The 22,667-nt window shown below is 40.9% G+C and overlaps 1 protein-coding gene across 1 annotated transcript; it reads left to right on the forward strand.

Annotated features, from left to right (window-relative positions):
• Nucleotides 1-6,351: 6,351 nt before the first annotated feature.
• Nucleotides 6,352-22,069, forward strand: LOC310930622 (LHFPL tetraspan subfamily member 3 protein-like; the record flags this gene model as incomplete). The annotated part of the gene is made up of 2 exons (XM_083893657.1): nucleotides 6,352-6,778; nucleotides 21,825-22,069. 2 exons carry the CDS (start codon nucleotides 6,352-6,354, stop codon nucleotides 22,067-22,069), a joined length of 672 nt encoding a protein of 223 aa, XP_083749783.1.
• Between the last annotated feature and the right edge of the window lie 598 nt (nucleotides 22,070-22,667).

Genomic DNA, 22,667 nt, shown 5'->3' on the forward strand with positions numbered 1-22,667 from the left:
ATAACAGTAATAATAAGACATTTGGTCATTATTATCCCATTATTAAATGTATCATATACAACATTAAATTACATATATAAATACACTTGTTAGGGCCTGAGCCACGAATGGCAGTGGCCGAAAACGGCTTCTTTAATTACAGTTGTCCACACTATTATTAATGTAATTTAAAATAAATGTCTCTTGTTGTTTTTCCCACTTTTTTTGTTTTTCTAGGCCCGCCCCCTCTTGACCACAATAGATGCGCTTTGGCCCCCAGGTCACTTTGAGACCCCTGATCGAGAGAAAGCTTATGATCAGGTGCCAATAGAGGAAGTGTGGTAACGTATGAGGAAGTCAGGATTGACAGAGAAGTAAGGTTCATGGTGGAGCTGGGATTTCATCAGGGATCAACCCTTAGAGTTGACCCCTTCTTTTTAGCAATGGTGATGGACAGGTTGACGAATGAGGTCAGGCAGGAGTCTCAGTGGACTATGGCGTTTGCAGATGATATCGTATCTATAGTGAGAGTAGGGGACAGGAAGCGGTCCTGGAGAGGTGGAGGTACGCACTGGAGGGATGTTTAATGAAGGTTTGGAGAATGGAGAATGACAGAATACCTGTGTGCGAATGACAGTTAGACAGGTGTTACAATGAAGATAGGAGTAGTGGCAGTGGAAATGGATGAGTTTAAATAGCTGGGGACACCATCCAAAGCAATGAACAGCGCACAAGAGAAGTGAATACGGGAGCGCAGGGAGGGTGGAGTGGGTGGAAATGAGTGTCAGGGCAGATGTGTGACAGAAGGATAGCAGCAAAAGTGAAAGGTCCACAAGACAATAGTGATAGCCGCTATGATGTATGGGTTAGAGACAGTGGCGCTGTCTAAAAGACGGGAGGCAAAGCTGGAGCTGGCAGAGCTGAAGATGCTGAGATTTTCATTAGGAGAGACCAGGATGGACAGGATTAGAAATAGCATATTTAAGGGACAGCTCAGGTGGAACACTTTGGAAATAAAGTAAGAGAGGTAAGTTTGAGATGGTTTGGTCATGTGAAGAGGAGGAATTGTGACTTTATTGGACAGAGATGTTGAAGATGAAGCTGCCAGGCAGGAGGATAAAAGAAGACCACAGAAAAGGTTCATGGATGTTCGCTATAGCTTTTAACACTGTTTAAAATGCAACCTCAGACTCTCAGTTTCATCATAATCAATGTATTATTTATGGTCAACTTGATTTTGGACATTATGATGCAATAAGTACTGAAGTATTGAAGGTTTTGATCAAGGACCTGCTTCAGAAAAGTGTGTTCTTTAAAATCTGGTGTGTTAAACTCACAGCCTACCACTGTAAATATGATTACATTTTGCATCATAAATATGTTTTTTTTCTTTTCTTTGTTTAACTATATATTGTTTCATATCAGAAACACATGCATGATGACATTATGTGAAATATTGTCTCAAATGTCATTATTGCTATATCATGATGGAATATTGTGAGCTCATATCACACACCCCTACTAAACAGTCATTTTTTTCCGACAGTCTGACTTTTTTTTTGTTTTTTCAATTGACTGGTTCCTCCTGACCAGATTAGAAGCTCATGTGGACCCTGGGTCATTTGAGTTTGAGACCTTAGTATTAAAAGTTTATGTCCGATCTTGAAGCTCAGTCATGAACATTGATGGGTTCCTTTACAAGCGCATATAACATTGTTCACCCCGTCTGCGTTTACAATGGGTAAATCCAGTCATAATCAGAAGTGCTCCTGTATGTTCACAGTAACATTTTACTACTTTATTGTTTAAATGAAAAAGAGACACTTTATGTCAGATTAAATTGTACAGCATGTTCATAAATATTCTGTAGTTTATGATTTACTTTACTTTACAGAGTGTTTATTACGGTGGCCCTGAGGGGCAAAACGGTTTCCGTTTTGAGTTAACGTGTTTGTATTTTTTGATTTGCGTTTGTGTTTTTGATTTGTGTTGTGTTTTGTGATTTGTGTTGTGTTTTGTGATTTGTGATTTGTGATTTGTGATTTGTGATTTGTGATTTGTGTTTTGTGATTTGTGTTGTGTTTTGTGATTTGTGTTGTGATTTGTGATTTGTGTTGTGTTTTGTGATTTGTGTTGTGTTTTGTGATTTGCGTTTGTGTTTTTGATTTGTGTTGTGATTTGTGATTTGTGTTGTGTTTTGTGATTTGTGTTGTGTTTTGTGATTTGTGTTGTGTTTTGTGATTTGCGTTTGTGTTTTTGATTTGTGTTGTGTTTTGTGATTTGTGTTGTGTTTTGTGATTTGTGTTGTGTGATTTGTGTTGTGTTTTGTGATTTGTGTTGTGTTTTTGATTTGTGTTGTGTTTTGTGATTTGTGTTATTTTGTGATTTGTGTGTTTTGTGATTTGTGTTGTTTTGTGATTTGTGTGTTTTGTGATTTGTGTTGTGTTTTGTGATTTGCGTTTGTGTTTTTGATTTGTGTTGTGTTTTGTGATTTGTGTTGTGTTTTGTGATTTGTGTTGTGTTTTGTGATTTGTGTTGTGTTTTGTGATTTGCGTTTGTGTTTTTGATTTGTGTTGTGTTTTGTGTTGTGTTTTGTGGTTTGTGTTGTGTTTTTTTATTTGTGTTGTGTTTTGTGATTTGCGTTTGTGTTTTTGATTTGTGTTGTGATTTGTGTTGTGTTTTGTGATTTGTGTTGTGTTTTGTGATTTGTGTTGTGTTTTGTGTTTTGTGATTTGCGTTTGTGTTTTTGATTTGCGTGTTTTACACCTAAACCTCATGAGGATCAATTGCACATCGTCTCAAAAATAAATGAAAATGTTTTTAACCTGATAATGTCAAACACTCTTTGAGACAGCAACCGTAAGATATTCACTTTTTGCTTTTACTGTTTAAATATGATGAACTGAACGTTTAATCAATTATGAATGATTATCATTAAATACCCCTGGCATTTAAAGGTCTGCATTATTCAATCATATATTTGCATTGTATCATAAATGCATGTTAAGTGTTCACTATTCACTACGAAACATCCATTCAACATGCATCTGTTTCATGTTCGTGACTCTCGTGGTATCTTCAGGCGAGTGCCTCCACTCCCTGTGATGAATAGACTCCAATCCATCAGTGCTGAGTGCTACAGCAAAGCCTCTGAATACTAATCCACGGACAACTGGAATTATGCACCGTGGCCATAAAGAAACTGGAAACAGGAAAACACATCTGATACAGAAAAGACTCCAATGATATAAAGTGCTATAGAGCGCAGCATTATAGACACAGCTATACTGGGACACTGTGGGTATCAATTCATCAGAGTTAGCCTAAAATCATAACTGAAGGTATGAAGGCGCAAACCAATAAAATACAACTTTATTTATTCCTGTGGGGCACAGCTTGACATTCACATACACAAAAGTTGATCATATACACCAGGATTATTATGTTGTTTGATTCCAGATGTGAAAGATTTTTTTTTCATTTTTTTTCATTTAAAGTGACACTGTGTAGTATTTATGGGTTTATATAACCCAAAATCCACTTTTTTATACATATTATGTGCTCCTGCATTGTCTAGTCGCTGTATAATAGTTTTTGTTTCATTTTCGTAGTGTTTCAAAAAGTCATGTAAAATAACACGGTCGCGGGCCGCGGTTGCATAGCCACTGTTAGCAGAGAGACGCCATGTTTCTACCGGAGCCTGTAAGGACAAACGCGAGAGAACAAATCAAGCGTCTCTTTACTTGTAGCTGAAGTCCCGCCTCCTCTCTCTCCGCTTCGTCTGCTACGGCCGCGGTAGCTCCGCCCTCTCCCTCGCCTCACGAACCTCATCTGCTGACACGGAGAAAGACGACGAGGACGACATTTGACCGGCTGCGGATACCGTAGCGCTCAGGAAAGGGAGGGGGTGAGCAGAGGAGCAGTTCTTTGTTGTAAATGTCAGCCTCTCCTCTAGATGGCACTATAAACTACTAACTTCACCTTTAAACGAACATAAGATATTCCTTCAGCGCTGCAACATTTGCTGTTTTAATCCGTGATGACAATGTTTTTTTTCTGTTTGTCTATTTGAGAGCAGCATAACTCAAAAAGTAAAGGATGGATTTGGATGAGACTTTCTGTGGATAATGACCTGCAAGAAAAAAAAGATTAGATTTGCTGGTGACAGATATGGATCCTCCTGGTGCAGGGGTGTCGTGACTTTGTTGGAAACTAAGCTTCCGCTTGTTTGTTTTCCCACTATCATTGTGTTTGATGAGGCATTTCATTTAGGACTGTAAAGCATTTACTGCAGGGTGTATATCTGGTTTTTCTCAGGACACTGTATGTAGTTTCATAAAGTATTACATAATGTGACAGCATGGAGGCGAGCTTGATAAGGTGAGCAGTGCCAGCTGGTGACAGAGATGGGCAGAATAAACATGCATCGCCCAGGAAAGAAAAAATAACGAAGAGCAATTATAAAGTTTTCTTCCAGTGTGTCGTCATTTCAGTGCACGTTGACTCAGCTACTACACAGAACGTTTGCTGTTCAGTTTTGCCACAGCCTTGACTTTCATGCGTCACTGACGCCGTCATAATCACAGACGACGCTTCATGATCAGCAGCATTGTACCTTGACGTCGCCTCCATATTGTGAGTGGTATCAGTAGGGATGCCTCATTCGTGATATGATGTACATGGTGTCGTGCATCATATCATCATATAATTTCACAGTTGTCAGTGAGGCTTTTTTTATTCTTGATTTGGTGTGAAATAAAGTCCATCTTTAAATGTTTTATAAGAAAGCTGATCATCATACTTTAAATTACAATTATTTTCATGAAGATTAAGTTGAAAGTACTTTCATATTGAGATCATTTGACTGTGCAATAAAAAGATCCATTGAACCAAAAGCACATTTTTATAACTTGAAATCACATAGCAGTTAACCGCTGAATATACAGACTATAGTTGATTTTCTGGATGTTGTTTGCTTTGATCAAAGCTATATTGTGATTATTGTTATTTGCCCATAGAAATGTATAGAACATGTGTTTTTAAAGTATGTATCTGGTACATATTCTGCTGTTTCATTGGGGATATTTTATTATGTTTTATCACTTCCATGTTTGTTATATTTGGTACTTTCTTTCTTGTATGTGTGTAACTTAATCTGGCATGAAGCAACCGTGTGACCACACAATTTTTTTCGGGCTTAATGAAGTATTTGTATTCTGATTGATTAGTATTGACTCAGGATCATGTATGATTATTATTTATAATACTGGGGACACATGTCCTCCTTAGTTTTACTTATTTTAATTTAGGAGTCTCAAAACAATTATAGCTTCAAGTGGACAAAACTAATTCCCCTTCCTCTCCCATGTTTGATGTTATGTGTTTGCAAATTAAAACTATTGCATTATGAATTTGGACTGTTCACAGTGTATTTACTGTGACCCACTGTTCACAGTGGGTCACTTTTTTTATGTCCTTTTTGACCCATACTCTGGTTGTTGTTGTTGTTGTTCTTTGTTTTTAGCTGTATGCACTTTCAAGGTGAAGTCAAGTAAATCTCGTTGTACAACTTGTATAATGACAATAAAGGCATTCTATTCTATTCTATTCTATTCTATTCTATTCTATTCTATTCTATTCAAATGTGTGGAGAACGTTGACATGAAAAGTTTGCCACAACGTTTTATTCTGAAAAACGGATGTTGTTAATTCTGCACAACAGTTGACATTTACCATATCCGCTACGATGTGGGAACACTCCAAATGCAGTGTTTGATGGTTTGACTCGGGAGAAACGACAGCTTTAACGCAGCCACTGTGTTGTTAATATATATTATAATATTATTAGTGTGCTGAGCTCGTGCTGTGGTCGTTGTGAACAATAACAGGTCTACGATTCTGTGTCGGTCAGACGTTTTTTTTTTTTTTTCCAAGGGCATCATCAGTGAGCGACACGGTGCGGCAGTGATGCGCACAGCTGACGGCAGGACACATCCAGTGTGAGGGAGCGGGTTTGTGCTCGAGGTTCCCGCTTTTCACAGCTTAATTCTCGGTGAAAATCGCCAGCTTTGCTTCCAGTTCCCTGACTGTTGTTGCTGCTGTTGCTGCTGCTGCTGCTTCACCTGCTCTAGGATGCGACGACGTCATGAGTTGATGGCGCCTGCTGCTGCTGACAGATGTTGCTGTGCTGCAGTTGCACGGGCATAGATTCTGCGCCTGTGCCGCCTCTCGCTGTGTTCTGCTCATTCGGTGCATTTTATTTTTAATTTTATTTAAAAAAAAACAAAAAAAAAACCCTGTTCTAAATGATAAGTCCTCGCGCTGTGCTCGGACACGTCGCAACATTCATCTAAATCTTCGGTGTTGCATAAAATGCTACCTGGATCTGCCGCATCAATGCTACCGTCTGCAGAAGCTGCGAAACTGTACCAGACCAATTACGTCCGCAACTCCCGCGTCATCGGACTTTTATGGGCCATCTTCACGATCCTGTTCGGCATCGTTAACGTGACCATCTTCTCGCAGCCCTACTGGATCGGGGATGGCGTGGACACGCCGCAGGCCGGATACTTCGGTCTGTTCCACTATTGCGTCGGAGACGGAATCTCCAGAGAGCTGGCCTGTCAGGGCAGCTTCACCGAGTTCGCCGCCATCCCCTCCACTGCCTTCAAGGCCGCCTCCTTCTTCATCGGAATGTCCATGATGCTCGTCGTCACCTGCATCGCCTGCTTCAGCCTCTTCTTCCTGCTCAGCACGTCCACCGTCTACAAGATCTGTGGCTGGATGCAAGCAGCATCAGGCAAGTGTCTTTGCGTGCTAACAGGGTACTTCATTATAAAAATATTGTTTTTTTTTATACCCAGTGCTTAACGTTATTATTTATATTGCTAATATGACATACTGTTTGTGGGGGAGTATTTTGTTCTGTACACTGCAGTTCCGTTGATCTCACACTGCGCTGGGATACAGATGTGGCTGTGAATTAGACTGATCACATGATTTGATAACAATCATTTGGAGTTAAGGACTACGCTGTCCATGGTGCTGAAGTTTGGCTGAGACCATGGTACGCGTTGGGGGGGCACTGTTCCTGTCAACCTTTCAGCACCATGGACAGCACAGTGTGTTCAGCACAGGTTTTACAGCTCGTCAATGGTTGTAAACCTTTATTTTCTTGATTTTCCAAAATATGCACTTAACAGGTTTGTTGGTAAAAAAAAACAAACAAAAAAACAATAATAATGATTATCAAATGTACCCTAGCATGTCTCTAACTGCTTGAAAATTGAAGGCTCCGTAGCGTCAGAACAGGCCTCCATCTTGCGTCACCGTGCATTTTCATGTTGTGAAGTAGGAGCTCACTCAGCCACTCTGCCCTCATGCATAAACCAACACAGACTGAGGCAACAGCAGAGAGAAACAAGGAGGAGAAGAGTGGGGAGTTGTGAAAGTGTTTACATCCTTTCTGCTATAGAAAGCCAACCATAGGTGGAAAAGCGAGAGCAGTTCCTCGTTGGTTGCACTCTGCAGCTTCACCAGTAGATGTCACTAATTCTTACACACTGGACCTCTAAATACATTCATTTATTTGACCTTTATTATACCAAAGAAGTCCCTTGAGATGAAATCTCCTGGCCAGTCTCCCTTGAAAAAAAAATGGTATCAGAGCATTTATTTATTATCACATATGCAGGCATTAGACAAAATATAAAGTTATACACAATATTGCAGTATTTGTACATTTTTTAATTTTTTATTTCTAATGTCATTTGGTAAGCTTACATAAGTTGTGAAATAAAAAAGACTCTTAAATAAGTACATGTAATGACTAGATAGATTCCGGCTCCCCCTTTCATTCATTCATTTGTGTGGCATATCAACAGTTTTCTTCATTCGTGATTATCTCTAAAGTGGAACTTCACCATGATAAATGTATTGTGATGATGTCTACTGTGTCATTCCAATCTTCAGTCGAACTGAATACAAAGCAGCACGGTTTGTTTTCCTCTTACTGTTACGCATCTGCAACTTGTCCTTATCCAACAGGTCTGTGTTTGCTCCTATTAGTGTTGACAGTGTAGTGGGTGTAAATGTCACAGAGGTCAGTGGCGAGCTGCTGGCAGTAGTTTGTTGCTGTAACGGAGGGCTAATGTCGTCCAGTGTGAGAGGAGTTCTCCATCATTTGAGAAGAGGTGAAGCGCTGCCAAAAGATTGGTCAGCTCAGCTGCGGCACTGGTCGAAAAAGCACCTGGCTGCCTGTTCACAACAAACACAGACGAGGGGTATCATTTGGAACGGCTCCAGCTCAGTGTGTGATGTTGGGTTGAATTATTGTGCCACGCCTGTCTAATGAAGAGGCCGCTGGGCTTTTGTGCTTCTTCAGCTGAGCGATGAGAGCCAAGAGGTGAGACCCTGACTGTGACAGGCTGACACTGAGATCCCTAATGAGCAAACCTGGCAAACCTGCTTTGCACTGTCAAACACTCTTACACTTAGGTGAAGGTTAGAGTCTACACTGCCTTCTCTCACTGGCCCTGAGGAGCACAGGTGGCCCACTGGAATCACTAATGGACCTCTTACTGTCCACTGGTGTTTTGATGAGGAGATACAAATCATCAATATGATGGCGATGAATTGCAAAATGTGTGTGTGGGTACACATCTTTAGTCAAACCTATGTTTGTGAGGACATTTTTGGCTGGTCCACACAACTTTAACAGGCTTTTTGAGGATTAAGACCTTGTTTTAGGGTTAGGATTAGAATTTGGTTTAGGTTAGACATTTAGTTATCCATCCATCCATCCATTATCTACCGCTTTATCCTCCACCAGAGGGTCACGGGGGGTGCTGTGCCGATCTCAGCAGACATTGGGCGATAGGCGGGGTACACCCTGGACAGTTCGCCAGTCCATCACAGGGCCACATAGAGACAAACAAACCAATCACTCACACACTCACACCTACGGTCAATTTAGAGTGACCAATTCACCTAATCCCCATATCGCATGTTTTTGGACTTTTTGGACCATGTCAACCCGGGTCTTCTTGCTGCAAAGGCAAGAGTGCTAACCACTACACCAACCGTGGCCCCCATTATTATTATTATTCATTACATTTCTAGAGCGCTTTTCTATACATGGTGGTTAAGATTAGGGTAAGGGTCTAGGGAATGCATTATGTATATAAGCATCCACACAAAGAATGTAAAACCAGCGTGTGTGTGTGTGTTCTTGTATTTGTGGCTTTTTAAACCATACGGAGTGAGGACATTTTGACTGGTCCTCACTTAAAGTTACAGGGCAGAACATTGGAAATACTTGGCTATTTCAACCCTAGCATGTTATTGGAGACTATAACAAGACCTTTTTCCTTTTGTTACATTTTTCATGCAGAAAATCAAGGTCTAGAAGACAGGTTTTACTGTGGTAAAAAGAAATCCAAAAAGACCAAACATTTTGAACATTTTAAACAGTGTTTCCCAATCCTGGTCTTTGGGAACCCCTGTCCTGCATGTTTGTAGATGTTTCCCTGATCCAACACATCTTTTGAGGATGTTTCCATTATTAGGGGAGGAAAAGACTGAGCTGAATAATCATTGTTTGCCCCCCTGAGTGTTTGCAGGTCTCCACTGATTGGTCAAATTTCTTGTGGTCTTGCGATAATGCACAGTAACTAGGTTTCGGATGTCTGCGGAAAAAATATAGTTCTTTTTCTGGTAAAGAGTTGAGGGCTTTTTGGAGCTTAAGACTTTAGGGTTAAGGTTCGGCATTTAGTTGTAATGGTTAAGGGTTAGGGTAAACATTATATCTATGAGGGTCCTCACTATGAATGTGCAAATGTGTATTTGTGTGAACAATAAGATGCATCGTCATGGCGACACGTGTGATATATGTATTCATACCACATATAAAAAAAAACTGTTTAAATTGGGATCAATTTAGATTGTTGCTCATGTTAGTTTTGTTTGGCCAAGAAGTTACAATATGGGAAGATCATTTTAGTTTTTATTATAATGTATTCCCCATATGTGAGCCTTGTATAATTTACACTTCTTCAATCATGAAGGAGACATGAAGACCCTATATTTTGGGTTTTGTTCATATTGCGAGTCATATAGACATTTCGGTATTATCACATTTTCCTAATATCACACATCCCTGCAGAGCTCTTTTTTCTTTATTCATTTTTTTACCTTTTAGGTCGTTGTCATTTGGTGCGTCACATCTCATATCAATAAATCAAACTCACATTAGAATTCACACAGTGGGTCAGCCATAGCTTGCCGTCCCCTGGTCCAAGGACATGAATGACACGGTCAGTATTCAGAGCACTGTTGTTTACTCTGTGGTCGCAGTCTCTCTCTGTGCTTCCGCAATCTTAAGTCTATGCTTCATGACTTCATTTGTCCGTGGTGCTGATTTCGGGTTGGTGGTATGACAGGTGAAAAACATGTCAAACAGTGAGTGAAAGAGTTTATTTTATATGACACAAAAACTGCATATTTTCCAGCAGCTTTCACAAATCCCCTCAGGCTGAGGTCGGGAGGCTGTGGATAAACATGTAGTAGCATGTATTAAATTCAGGCCATTGCACACAGCTCCTATCTAGTGAATTGTTAGTGAGAGCATGTGCACATCGCACAACATTTTCTAGGAAGTGAGTTTTCTGAGGCTCAGGTAAAAAATGTTGAATGTTTGATGAGAAGGCAAACAACCAGGACGCATTACAAGTCTTACTGTCGACTATGGCCAAACAAAGTTGAGCATGGTAGTGGCCTAGATGAACGTGTATTCTTCTCACCGATGCTATTTTTGTCTGTGCATCTGCTCAAGTCCATGGCATGCATGCAGATGTAAGTGTGTGTTTATTTCCGCTGAGCTGAGCACAGCGAGGTGCATGTTGCAAGGAAGCATGTTGCAAGGAAGCAAGCGATTTACATTATCTCGCTGAGTTACCTTCACGCTAATTTACCCCCCTGTGCATCGCGACTATCACCTCATCTCCCACTTCTCTTTATTTATCTTCCTTCCACTTTTCACAGCTTTGTGTCAGTGAGTCCTGCACATCACGTTCCGTCCATTTCTCTCTTCTGTCAGTGCTGTTCAGACGGGGTTCGTACACCAATTAACGAGGAAGGCTGTGAGGTCAGATAATTACTTCACAGTCGTACACAGTGGTCTACACTCTGTTTATGTAGACTTCCAGTGCTTCTCTATGGTAGGTTGTCTCTTCTCAAGGTGTGAGTCATACTGTACTTAGATAAGCTGGATGTAAAAGCATAAAGCAGACTGTGGTTGGCCTGTTTGGAAAGATGTAGCCTGTTTAAAAAAGGACTGGATTTACTTTGGGGTCAGAATTGTTTTCTAAACCTTACTTGTTTATTTTATTTATCGGTCTGTTCTTGTCAAGTGAGATCCTATACCTATATTATAGAGAAATAAAGTGCTTGCTGAAATGAAGAGGTGAGCAAATTGAGAAAGTGGCTTTTAGAAATAATGTCTGCCTCTTATTTGATGTCTTTGATACTTAGCCAAATAATACAGGCCAATCTTGTCAGATTGTCCATGCATCTGTGCTATATGTTTGCTTTGCATTAGCACATACGTGTATGCCAACGTTCTGCTTGATTTTGTACAATCATATGTTGGACAAAAGGACAGACGTAATCATCCATTCCACCACTTTATCCTTCACATGAGTCACAGCTGGTGTCAATCCCAGCTGACGTAGGATGAAAGGTGAGGCACACCCTGGATAGATCACCAGGCCATCACAGGGAAACAAACAACCATCCGCTCTCACACTCACACCTGCAGTCAATTTAGAGCGTCCAATTTACCTAATCTCCAAATCTGCATGTTTTAGACTGTGGGAAGAAACCAAAAAAACCCTCAGAAAAACCCACACATACAGACGGGGAGAGCATGCAAACTCCTGGTGTTGTACACGCTGCTCCACTCACAAACTGTCATGGTTTACGCCTCCATTGCTAATTTTATTAGCATCAGCTATGCTCTTCCAACGATGATAAAGCAATGTCTGTTACACCCAAAGTTGACTTCTATTAGTTTGTGATATTAGTCAGGCTTTTTACTGTATAGCCTTAGTGACAGCTGCACATCAAACGTATGGGGAACACCTGTGTGGATATAGATTAAAAATCTGGTCTCACATTGAGCTCACTGACAGAACAAACAAAGTACATCCATAAAAGGTGCAATTTAATTACAAAACTAATTTTTCTAAAGCCTCTTTCAATTTAAAATTCAAGGGTATACCAAGAATGTTTGAACCTTCTAAAGAAAGGCGAGAAACAACATTAGCATTGCCAGTGCTTGGTCTGCCAACAACTGAAGGATGAACACAGGTTAAACAGCATTGTGCCAGAAATGGCGCAGTAAAGTAAATCACTGCCAAAAATTCAAACGACAAAGAAGAAATAAGCAAGTTTATTTGGATTTTGCTTCAAAGTCACATTAAAAACACAGGCACACACACAGCCTTGTGTAAAAACCTCAACAATCACATCGACAACATTTGTCTCGTCTTTGTCTTTGAACCCTGTCTCTCCCACCGTCACTGTTTTCACATCACACAGCGAGGGACAATCACTCACCTCGTCTCTTCCTGGGTTTTCAAATCACTCCCTACATTAACACACCTAGACTCCTTTGTATTTGCATTTTAAGAAATGCGTAAAGCTTGTTGAACCATGTAATTATAGTTAGTGGGAGGCACAGGGGAACCATCATGCATGCAGCGCTCCCTGCTGAGGACGGATGGATCTACATGCGTGCACTGAACGTGTTTTTAATTACACACCGTGGGCAGGTTGTTCCAGCGCAGCATAATCTTCACGTGTCTGGCCGTGTGCTGTTTTATAATGTGCGTTTGTCGATACGAGGCTTAGCTGCAAATGCAAATGCAAACAACAAAAAAAGTTGGTATAATTTTAGACTCCTGAGATCATCGTGTTTTCAAACACCACATCAAACAGATCGATGGAGAGTAATTAGCCCACACATTGAGTTTTGGTGAAACGCCGTGGAATACAAAGACACAATTCAAGCCAAGTCTTCGTCATGACTCTTTTGTGTGTTTGGTGTCGCCCTGCAGGGTGTGAACTATAGATTAGCTGGAGTTAATCTATGTGATCTCAGTCGTGGCCACAGATGGACGGACAGAAGTGACACTGTGTCCCTTACCCGACCTTTTTCCTGCAGTCGTGTCACTAGACATGGGCACAGATGAGCCATCTTGAAAATGTATGTAATTTAAGTACTGCCAACTATAAACATTTACCTTTTTGTACTATATTTGACTGTTTCTATTTAGGGCCACTCTGTTAAGGCTGACTCTCACTGTGTTTTCCACTTTAGCTGTGTTTTGTGTGGTAACATGGAGAATGATGGAGGAAAGGGTGGAAGCGAGACGGTAGCAAACGAGTCGTCCTTTAAAAAAAGTCTGCAGACTCACCTAAGGTGATGTGCAAGTCTTAAGCCCAATTTATACTTCTGCGTAAAGTGCTCTGCGTAGGTTACGCAGAGACTCTGCGTCGACGCAGAACCTGTCGTAGAGCCTCTACGTCGTCTCCGACTGCACGAAATATTTTTTAAGTGTCCGTCACTCCGTCAAGGGACAACGGAGACGGCAAGAGCTGCGATTGGTCCTCAGGACAGGCCGAGCTAAGCTGCTCTGTGCCGGCTCACAGTGAGCACCGAGCGTCCACAGAGGCGGAGCTCATCCCCGCCGATAACGCCGCTGCCAAACTATAAATACGTCATATCTATACACACACAGCACATGTTTAGACTCTAAATGGACAATTTCTCGCCTCAAATTATCTTAAAACTGCGTTCCGTCACACAGAAAAGTGAGAAACGGCCACTGTTTCAACAACAACAGTCTTTCGCTCTCTTTCTTTCTCGGACGCCATTGCTCACTGTAGCCAGAAGCACAACAACCTTGCGCAGCGACCCCTACTGATCGGGCGGGAAATTGCAGCCCGTGTCCGTCACCACGACGCAGAAGTATAAAGGCTTGAGGCGTCTCCGTGGTGACGCAGACGGATAACGCATACGCAGTCGGAGAAGTATAATGTGGCCTTTGCGACACAAGCTGTGATGATTTATAAAGGATAAACTGACTGAAGCCAAAAATGAGGTCTGAATTTATTTACAAAAATAAACAAAACCAAGCCAAATGAACTAAGGGGGCACAGGCAATTAGAGGCAGAGGCAATTAGAAAAGCGTCAAAGGAAGAAAAATACAAGACACAAGACTCTCTGTGAATCAAGGAAATACAGTTGTTAGCACACGGAGAAGACGTCCAGAGTCTAAATAGCAGAAGTAAACGAGGAGATGAGTTGCATGTGAGTGGCTCAGAAGCTCCGCCCCTCAGAATCCAGCCAGCCTTCTGAAACAAAAAAGCAGAAAATGCTACACAGGAACACAGGAAACCAAGAACTTTGACTAAATAAAGGACAGGAGCTGAGCCCATGACACAAGCATGTAGTTTTTGTGATAGTGAATCAAACCCGACCCCTTCCTGCTGTGTGGCAAATAGTGCTAACCACTACTGTGCCATAATACAAGATGATTTTAACAGTTTTATATGACTGTATTCTTTTTTTTATTTTTAGGTTTAAATGTCATTTTTTTCACAGATCTGCAAAAGTGTCGTAATGAGAAGGTTTTTCATAAGTAATTCCTTTTAATACCTATGTTTGTGCCGTCTATTGTTGTTCGTCCTCTTTTGTCGAGTACAAATAAAGGTCGTATGTATGTTTACAGTAATATTCTGAGCGTATCTCATGTAGAAATACTCCATCGTGGTCTCTGCAACACAAAAAAATCACTAAATTCATTCAGCCCTACTTATGATCCATTATGACACCTTGTAGCAATTGGTATAATTTCACTTATTTTGTTGCTGTTGTACTTCAGTGATTCCTATTTTTTCCTCACCACTGCATATATCATAATTTAGGTTAACTATAGGGGTTCATGTTGAGCCCTGTAGCATTATTATGTAAGACCATCATTTACTGCATCATCATTGGGCTCCTGTGTATTTTCACTGAGAATTTAAAGGTCTCCTTTGATCCCTGCTGCCCGTGTCAGTCTTTATCCTCTGTTGAGGTACTGGTTGCATCTGGATCTGTTACATAAGCTCTCCACCCGAGCCTCTGATTCCCCCCCTTGCTCTGCTCACAGTGGTTTGCCCTGCACTCCCCTTCCTCTTCCTCTGCAGTGCCAACTCTGCTTTAAGACCAAAGATGCGAGACGTTGTAATTTCATGGCACAGAGTGCGTCCTCTTTTCTCATCGTCTTCCACAGTGACAGACATTTTAACACTATCTGCTGTTTTCTATAACGGGAAATTGTTCAGCCGTGACACATTTCCACCGTTTATTTAGTCCCTGTGCAGTTATGGCGTATCACTGGTCATTCACTCATGGAGCTGGACAGTGCGAAGAAGAGTTTGAATCATGTGAGTCATGTTTTGATTTTGGTCCTTGAAACTCGATGTGACTCATCAAAAACACCCAGCCACATCATCACGCTGTGCCCCAGCCCCAGCCCCAGTGCCATCTCTCTGCCTCGAGCTTCATACTGAGAACAGCAACGTAGACGACGAGCATCAGGGATGAACCATATCACGTAATTAGCCCATGAAGAACAATCCAAATGTCATTTTGTTTCCGTTTGGATGTGAGTAATAATGTTCCTCTTTCTCATGTTTTCAGGAACTCCCATCAGTGGCCTTATTTATTTAGTATTGGATCATACAAAGCTGTGCAAGGAATGGGAGTTGTAGCATCAGTTATCACACTGAAGCAAAGCAGCCTTTGCATATTCATGGGAAATTTTACTGAGATAAACACTTCAAGCTGTTTCTGGAACGTCTGTGCTGACTTGTAGTTTTTACATTAAAGGTACAATATGTAGTATTTATGGGTTTATATAACCAAAAATCCACTTTTTTATACATATTATGTGCTCCTGCATTGTCTAGTCGCTGTATAATAGTTTTTGTTTCATTTTCGTAGTGTTTCAAAAAGTCATGTAAAATAACATGGTCGCGGGCCGCGGTTGCATAGCCACTGTTAGCAGAGAGACGCCATGTTTCTACCGGAGCCTGTAAGGACAAACGCGAGAGAACAAATCAAGCGTCTCTTTACTTGTAGCTGAAGTCCCGCCTCCTCTCTCTCCGCTTCGTCTGCTACGGCCGCGGTAGCTCCGCCCTCTCCCTCGCCTCACGAACCTCATCTGCTGACACGGAGAAAGACGACGAGGACGACATTTGACCAGCTGAGGACACCGTAGCGCTCAGGGAAGGGAGGGGGTGAGCAGAGGAGCAGTTCTTTGTTGTAAATTTCAGCCTCTCCTCTAGATGGCACTATAAACTACTTATTTCCCCTTTAAATGCCACAGTATTTAATGTGTTTGTGTTAGGAATTAATATAGATGTACAATCTTAGAAATAAGGGTTCCAGAAGTGTCCTTCAACAAGGGCTGAGGTTCTACCTGGAACCATTTGCTTCTGAAAAAGCCTTTTCTGAAGAAAGGGTTTTTCAAAGGTTCTTGGTTAGTCTGGGCTGCCAGCCAGGCAACCAGCCAGGGGTGGAGTTGAACATGTGACCGTGATGTCTTTGCACATGGGAGTAACGGTCTTAACCACTGAGCTACTCCACCCCATTGCTAACCCTAACCCAGTTATTTACAATGTACTGCATGTTAAAATAATGTTTTAACAATTTAAAATAAAGAAACACAAAAAGAGATCATTTAAAAAAAAAGGCACTAAAAATAAATTTGAACAGTGTAAAACATATTTATCTATGTACAGGTGTATGGTAACACTTTATATTAAGGAACACACCATTAACTAGGTACTTACTAACATGCATATAAGTAGCATACTAGCCCTTTATTAGTAAATATTAAGCACATATTAACACCTTATTTAGAAGATATCTTAATTCACGTCGTAATAGAGGTAGAATAAGGTTATGTATAATAAGGTGTAAATACGTGCTTAATGATTACTCATAAAGGGCTAGTATGCTACTTATATATATATATATGGACCTTCTGGTTGGCGCTCTCTGGCCCACAGTCCGTACGGCTGACCTCCCCTGATGTAGTTGTTTCTTTGGTAAATCGAGTCGCCGACAAATCCTCACACAGTCATCATACAGTCTGCCGTGCTGCCCTCACACATCCCTATAGCGGCGTTTGCACCGATTCTGTTCTACCTACAGCCTCTTACATAAGCGCCTCTTAGGCAAAAGGCAAACTCTCAGTCCAGTTTTTCCACTCACATGCTGATCGCGCTTCCCCAGGAAGACAGACACGAACAAAGAGGTGTATAATATAGAGACGGCAGAACGGAGTAAATGCTGAGAATAGCTTCGCCGAGGGCATATGGCATGTGGCAGCCATGGCTCATGACGGGCTTGGTACACACACACACACTCACCCTCCACAGGCCTGTCTCTCACCACATCTCCATTCCCTCTCATGATCTGTCTGTCCTCTCTCTGCACCTGTCTGCTGCTCACCACCTCCTGCCTCTCCAGAGGCGATGGGAAGGCTAAGGCCATCACTTAATATCTAGTCTCGGCTCCGACTGACAGCTGCGCTCTGTCAGGTGCGCTGCTATTTCTGTGCTGATGGTTTGGAGCTCAGCGTTTATGACTGCGGAGAGGAGTTCTGCCCCAGTGCAAATGCTCCACGTCAGCAAATATTAGCGGATAATGAGAGGATATTTTTCAGTGAACACATGAACTCCCATATATGTATTGTTGATAGGCATTCACTCATATTTATAACACACTCCAGCATAAATGAGCTACGTGAGTTTATTTAAAGTGCTTATTAATGTTTAGTATTTAACAGCTACTTTATTGTTGTGCATGACATGGTAATAAGTTGGTTACAGACTTTGTAGACTATTTTATTTATCGTTATCATAACTGCTGTTGTGGTTTTCTTTCTTTAAAGGTTTATTGAAGTGGTGAAGTTGTGTCGTGTTGCAGCTGAATATCGCTCAACTCAACTGTGTTAGAGAACTTACTGTACTGTATGTATCATCAAAAATCAAAACTCAATGTGTAGTCTGTCCACTGAGCTGTTGTAAAAACATAGTTTTTCACATTTAAATGTAAAATACTCATTCTGGGTCAATGAAAAGCAGCAATTCATTCAAAAAGAAAAAAACAAGTATAATTATTTTATCTTCAATTTCTGCCAAATCAAAATAGTTTCACCCAAATTTCACACATTGGACCTTTAAACTAACATGTTTTGCACCATTTTTAGTCTTTAACTTGTCTCATGCATTTTGATTTCAGTTCTGATTTCTGTTATTGATGATTATCACCAGGTTGTGATGCCTAGAGTAATGGTTTTGAGACATTTTAAGTAGTTTTCTTGTCAGTAATATAAAAACTAATATATTAACACTACTGTAGTTGTAGCATTTCACTCAGTGTTTTTTGTATTGTTCCCTCAGATTCCCCCCTTTTTGTATAATGGTATATTTGGCAAAATATAAAATGTATTTATTACTTTATTACTTGTGGATAATGTGTGTAAAATGTTCACATGAATGCTGTTTCCTCCTGCTGAGTATGCAAATGTAGTTGTTTTATTTCCCTCTGTGAGTTTCTTGAGGCTTCTCCTCGTCTAAAGTGGATGATGATGCATTGTGCTGAAACAAATGTCCTGACCTGCGTTGTATTAAAGGAGACTCCAGACGACCGGGACGTTCTCCTGCAGAGAGACGGCCTTTGCTGTGGATAATGTTCAGCGGTGACTGCGACAGATGCTTTAGTTCTTCTATCGCTCGTTTCTCTTTGGTCTCTCTGCCCTGATGCTATCAACGATTTTTAGTGAATTCCTCTTCTAGTCATCTTTTTTTTTTCCTCCACCCGCACTCTCACCCCCCTTTTCTCCATCGTCGACTCTGTGAGCCTCTCCTCCTCCTCCTCCTCCTCCTCCTCCTCCTCCTCCTCCTCCTCCTCCTCCTCCTCCTCCTCCTGGGTCTCCATGTAATATTCATGATGGTGTAGAAGTGAGCCAAAGGCAAAGAAAGCACCATGAAGGATCTTGGAGGGGAAAAATAAACACAAAATTTCACATGTTTATTGATTCTAGCATGTTAATAGAAAGTTAAACCTCAATAATCTTTATATACAGCACTTATACTCTAATATAAAAATACATATTGGTGATTGACATAATGATATGTTGCTTTTTGGGCTTTATAACTATAACAACATTAATGTAATTACATGGCGTTGGATCACTCGGTATAGATTAGAGTTTTCTTTGGTCCAGCTCATGGATTATTCTCTCTCATCTGTTGGCCTGAGTCTGATCGAGCACCTGAGATATTGCTTTCTGAAATACTGTGAGCATCATGAATTTATCATGACAGCTGGGTGAAGGTAGAAGAGCAGTCCTGGGGATGTTCTGCTCTGTTTGGTATGCAGTCTGTCTGCTGCAGCTATTGCACTGTAATTTCTGTATATCTCTGTATATGTCTCTGTCAGGACTATTAAACACTGCAGCTGTACCGTAACAGACTGCAGTGTATGTATGTGTGTACTGTGGGTTTTCAAGGTCAAGACCTGGTTTTCAGGTAAAGGTTAAAATTGGGTTTAAGTTAGGGTTAGGGTAAGTGTTAAGGTTAGATAATTAGTTGCGATGGTTAACCCTTAAACACCTAAGCCCCAAAATGTCTGTCTTTTTCCTTATTTTAACCATAAAAGGGCCAGAAAATGTCCTGTAAGCAAGTGCTTTTACCAATTTTTACAGAATAATGTTCAATATCTGGCAGTTACATTACATTACATGTCATTTAGCAGACGCTTTTATCCAAGGTGACGAGTTCAACCAGCCAGGGGTGGAGTTGAACATGTGACCATGATGTCTTTGCACATGGGAGTAACGGTCTTAACCACTGAGCTACTCCACCCCATTGCTAACCATAACCCAGTTATTTACAATGTACTGCATGTTAAAAATAATGTATTAACAATTTAAAATAAAGAAACACAAAAAGAGATCATTTAGAAAAAGCACTAAAAATAAATTTGAACAGTGTAAAACATATTTATCTATGTACAGGTGTATGGTAACACTTTATATTAAGGAACACACCATTAACTAGGTGCTTACTAACATGCATATAAGTAGCATACTAGCCCTTTATTAGTGAATATTAAGCACGTATTAACACCTTATTTATGAGATATCTTAATGCATGTCTTAATAGAGGTAGAATAAGGTGTTAATACGTGCTTAATGATTACTAATAAAGGGTTAGTATGCTACTTATATATGTTAGTAAGCACCTAGTTAATTGTGAATTATGTGCTCATTAATATAAAGTGTTACCAGGTGTATTTCTAACTCTCTCCTCTCTGGTGACAAAGACGCTGATCTGCCGGCTTCCTGCAGCAGCGTGAGTGAAATTACCGTAATAACCACATGTTGGCTTAGACTTGCAACTTCTCAGCCTTCAGAAACTGTTGGAATTTTAACGATAGCACAAACCGTAGCGCAATTGCGGTAACGCAAAATGTGCTTGTGCAAACGTGTCGTCTGCGATGTGCTCAATGTTAAAGGGATTTAAGGTTAAGGTAAGGGGGCTAGGGAATGCATTATGTTTATGATGTGTCCTCACTGAGATATAAAAACAAATGTGTTGTTACCATTTTTGGGTGCTGAGGAAAAATCATTATCCAATGTTTTGCTGTTTATTGTTTTGATATTGACTTTGGAGAGTGCTGTGTGCACATGATCCAAAACATGCTGTTTGGGTTTAGATGTGGTGACTGTGAAAGTGAAATTTTGAAATCATTTGTATCATTTTCATGTACACTGTAGTCTGTGACACTGTCTCGTTTCATAAGGTGTTTAACTTGTGTCTGTTTTTATACTCGTGTCAGTTCTAGAAAAACTAAAAACTCATATAATCTTCAAAATCCTGTATCCCAACAAAAACACACGCAAACAGATTTCAGGGTAGAAACATTACAAGCGATTGCTTAAGGGATAGAGACCTGGGTGGGTTTTTTTATTACCGTGTTTTATTATTAATGTGCAATGCGCTCCAGAAATGTGTGCAGTCAGCTTTCTTTTTCCAGGTCTTCCAGCGTTCTGCTGCAGCATTATCTCTGAGGAGAACCTCATCCACGCTGAAGATGAGGCATTTTGCCCATTGGGCCTCGAAAGTCTCTGGTTTTCCTTAATTAAATTCTGCTCCAGCATCACCTCAGAGAAGAATCTCTCTCAGTGTGAGGATGAGAGCAGTCTAAACTGACGATGAAAGAGATTTGCCACTTTGGGCAAAATGTGAGAATAAGAATGAATGTGCAAGTTAAAATGCAAGGATGAATGAGGGGGAGGCAGAGAAAAAATAAGAAGTAAATCCTGGCATTTCACATGACCAGCTGTATCTTCATTCTTCATGTTTTTGCCCACTTGTCTGGCTGTGACTGTCTGCTGGACACATTATTCACGGTGTCTGGACATTTGTTCCTCACCAAAAAATGAAAAAGAATGTGACGAACGAACAGTCAAATAGACAGAGATGAGAAAGTAAGGCTGAAGCTTTTCAAAGGACATTATCCTTGTCCTTCGTATCCCCGCAAAGCCTCGTTATCCATGACCTCATTTATTATTGTGATCTTTTCCTACGGTGCTCATTCTTGTTGTGCCTAAACCCTTTCATCCTCCTTAATCTGCTCATCTCTCTATCTCATCCACTCTCCTCACTAATTTAGCCACTCTTGCTTTGACTCATTCTTTCCCTTCTCTCCCTCCCACCAGGTGCCTCTCTGGTGCTGGGCTGTATGATCTACCCCGATGGCTGGGACAGTGAGGAGGTGCGGCGGATGTGCGGCGATAAGACAGACAAATACAGTCTGGGAGCCTGCTCAGTGCGCTGGGCCTACATCTTGGCTATTATGGGCATCCTCGACGCGCTCATCCTCTCTTTCCTGGCCTTCGTCCTGGGGAACAGACAGGACGGGCTCATGTCAGAAGAGCTGCTGGCTGAAAGCAAGGGTGGGTGAGAAAGTACTGTCTGAGCTGATAAATCACACGCTGAAAGTGTAATTTAGTGTTTTAGGACGGCGTCTTGTTATCAACCCTTTAACACCTAAGCCTCGTGTCCGTCTGGACTTTTTTTTTGGCTAATTTTAACCATAAAATGGCCAGACAATGTCCTGAGTCAGTGCTTTTGCACCATTTTTCCAGAATAACTTTCAATATCTGGCAGTTAGAAAGTGAGAATCAAGTGAGAAAAAACACTGTAGTCGTACATGAACACCAGATTTTGTGTGTTAAATTTGAAATTTGAACATTATAACACGTTTAAAATTACGTTTGTTTGGGTCTTTGTCTCATTGTCCAAAAACAGGCCAAAAAAGTACAGGCGTATATTTCTAACTCTCTCCCGTCTGGTGACAAAGACCCTGATTCGCCGGCTTCCTGCAACAGCGCGAGTCAAATGACCTTAATAACCACATTGTAGCTTCTCAGCTTTTAAAAACTGTTGGACTTTTTTCCGACAGATTCCTACGTAATTACGGTCAAATGCGATACGCTCGGTGTTAAAGGGTAAAGATACAATTTTATTGTTACCTTTAATAACAATGTAGCATTAAAATA

Source organism: Microchirus variegatus, assembly GCF_963457635.1.
Source record: "Microchirus variegatus genome assembly, chromosome: 8".
In the NCBI taxonomy this organism is placed as follows: Eukaryota; Metazoa; Chordata; class Actinopteri; order Pleuronectiformes; family Soleidae; genus Microchirus; species Microchirus variegatus.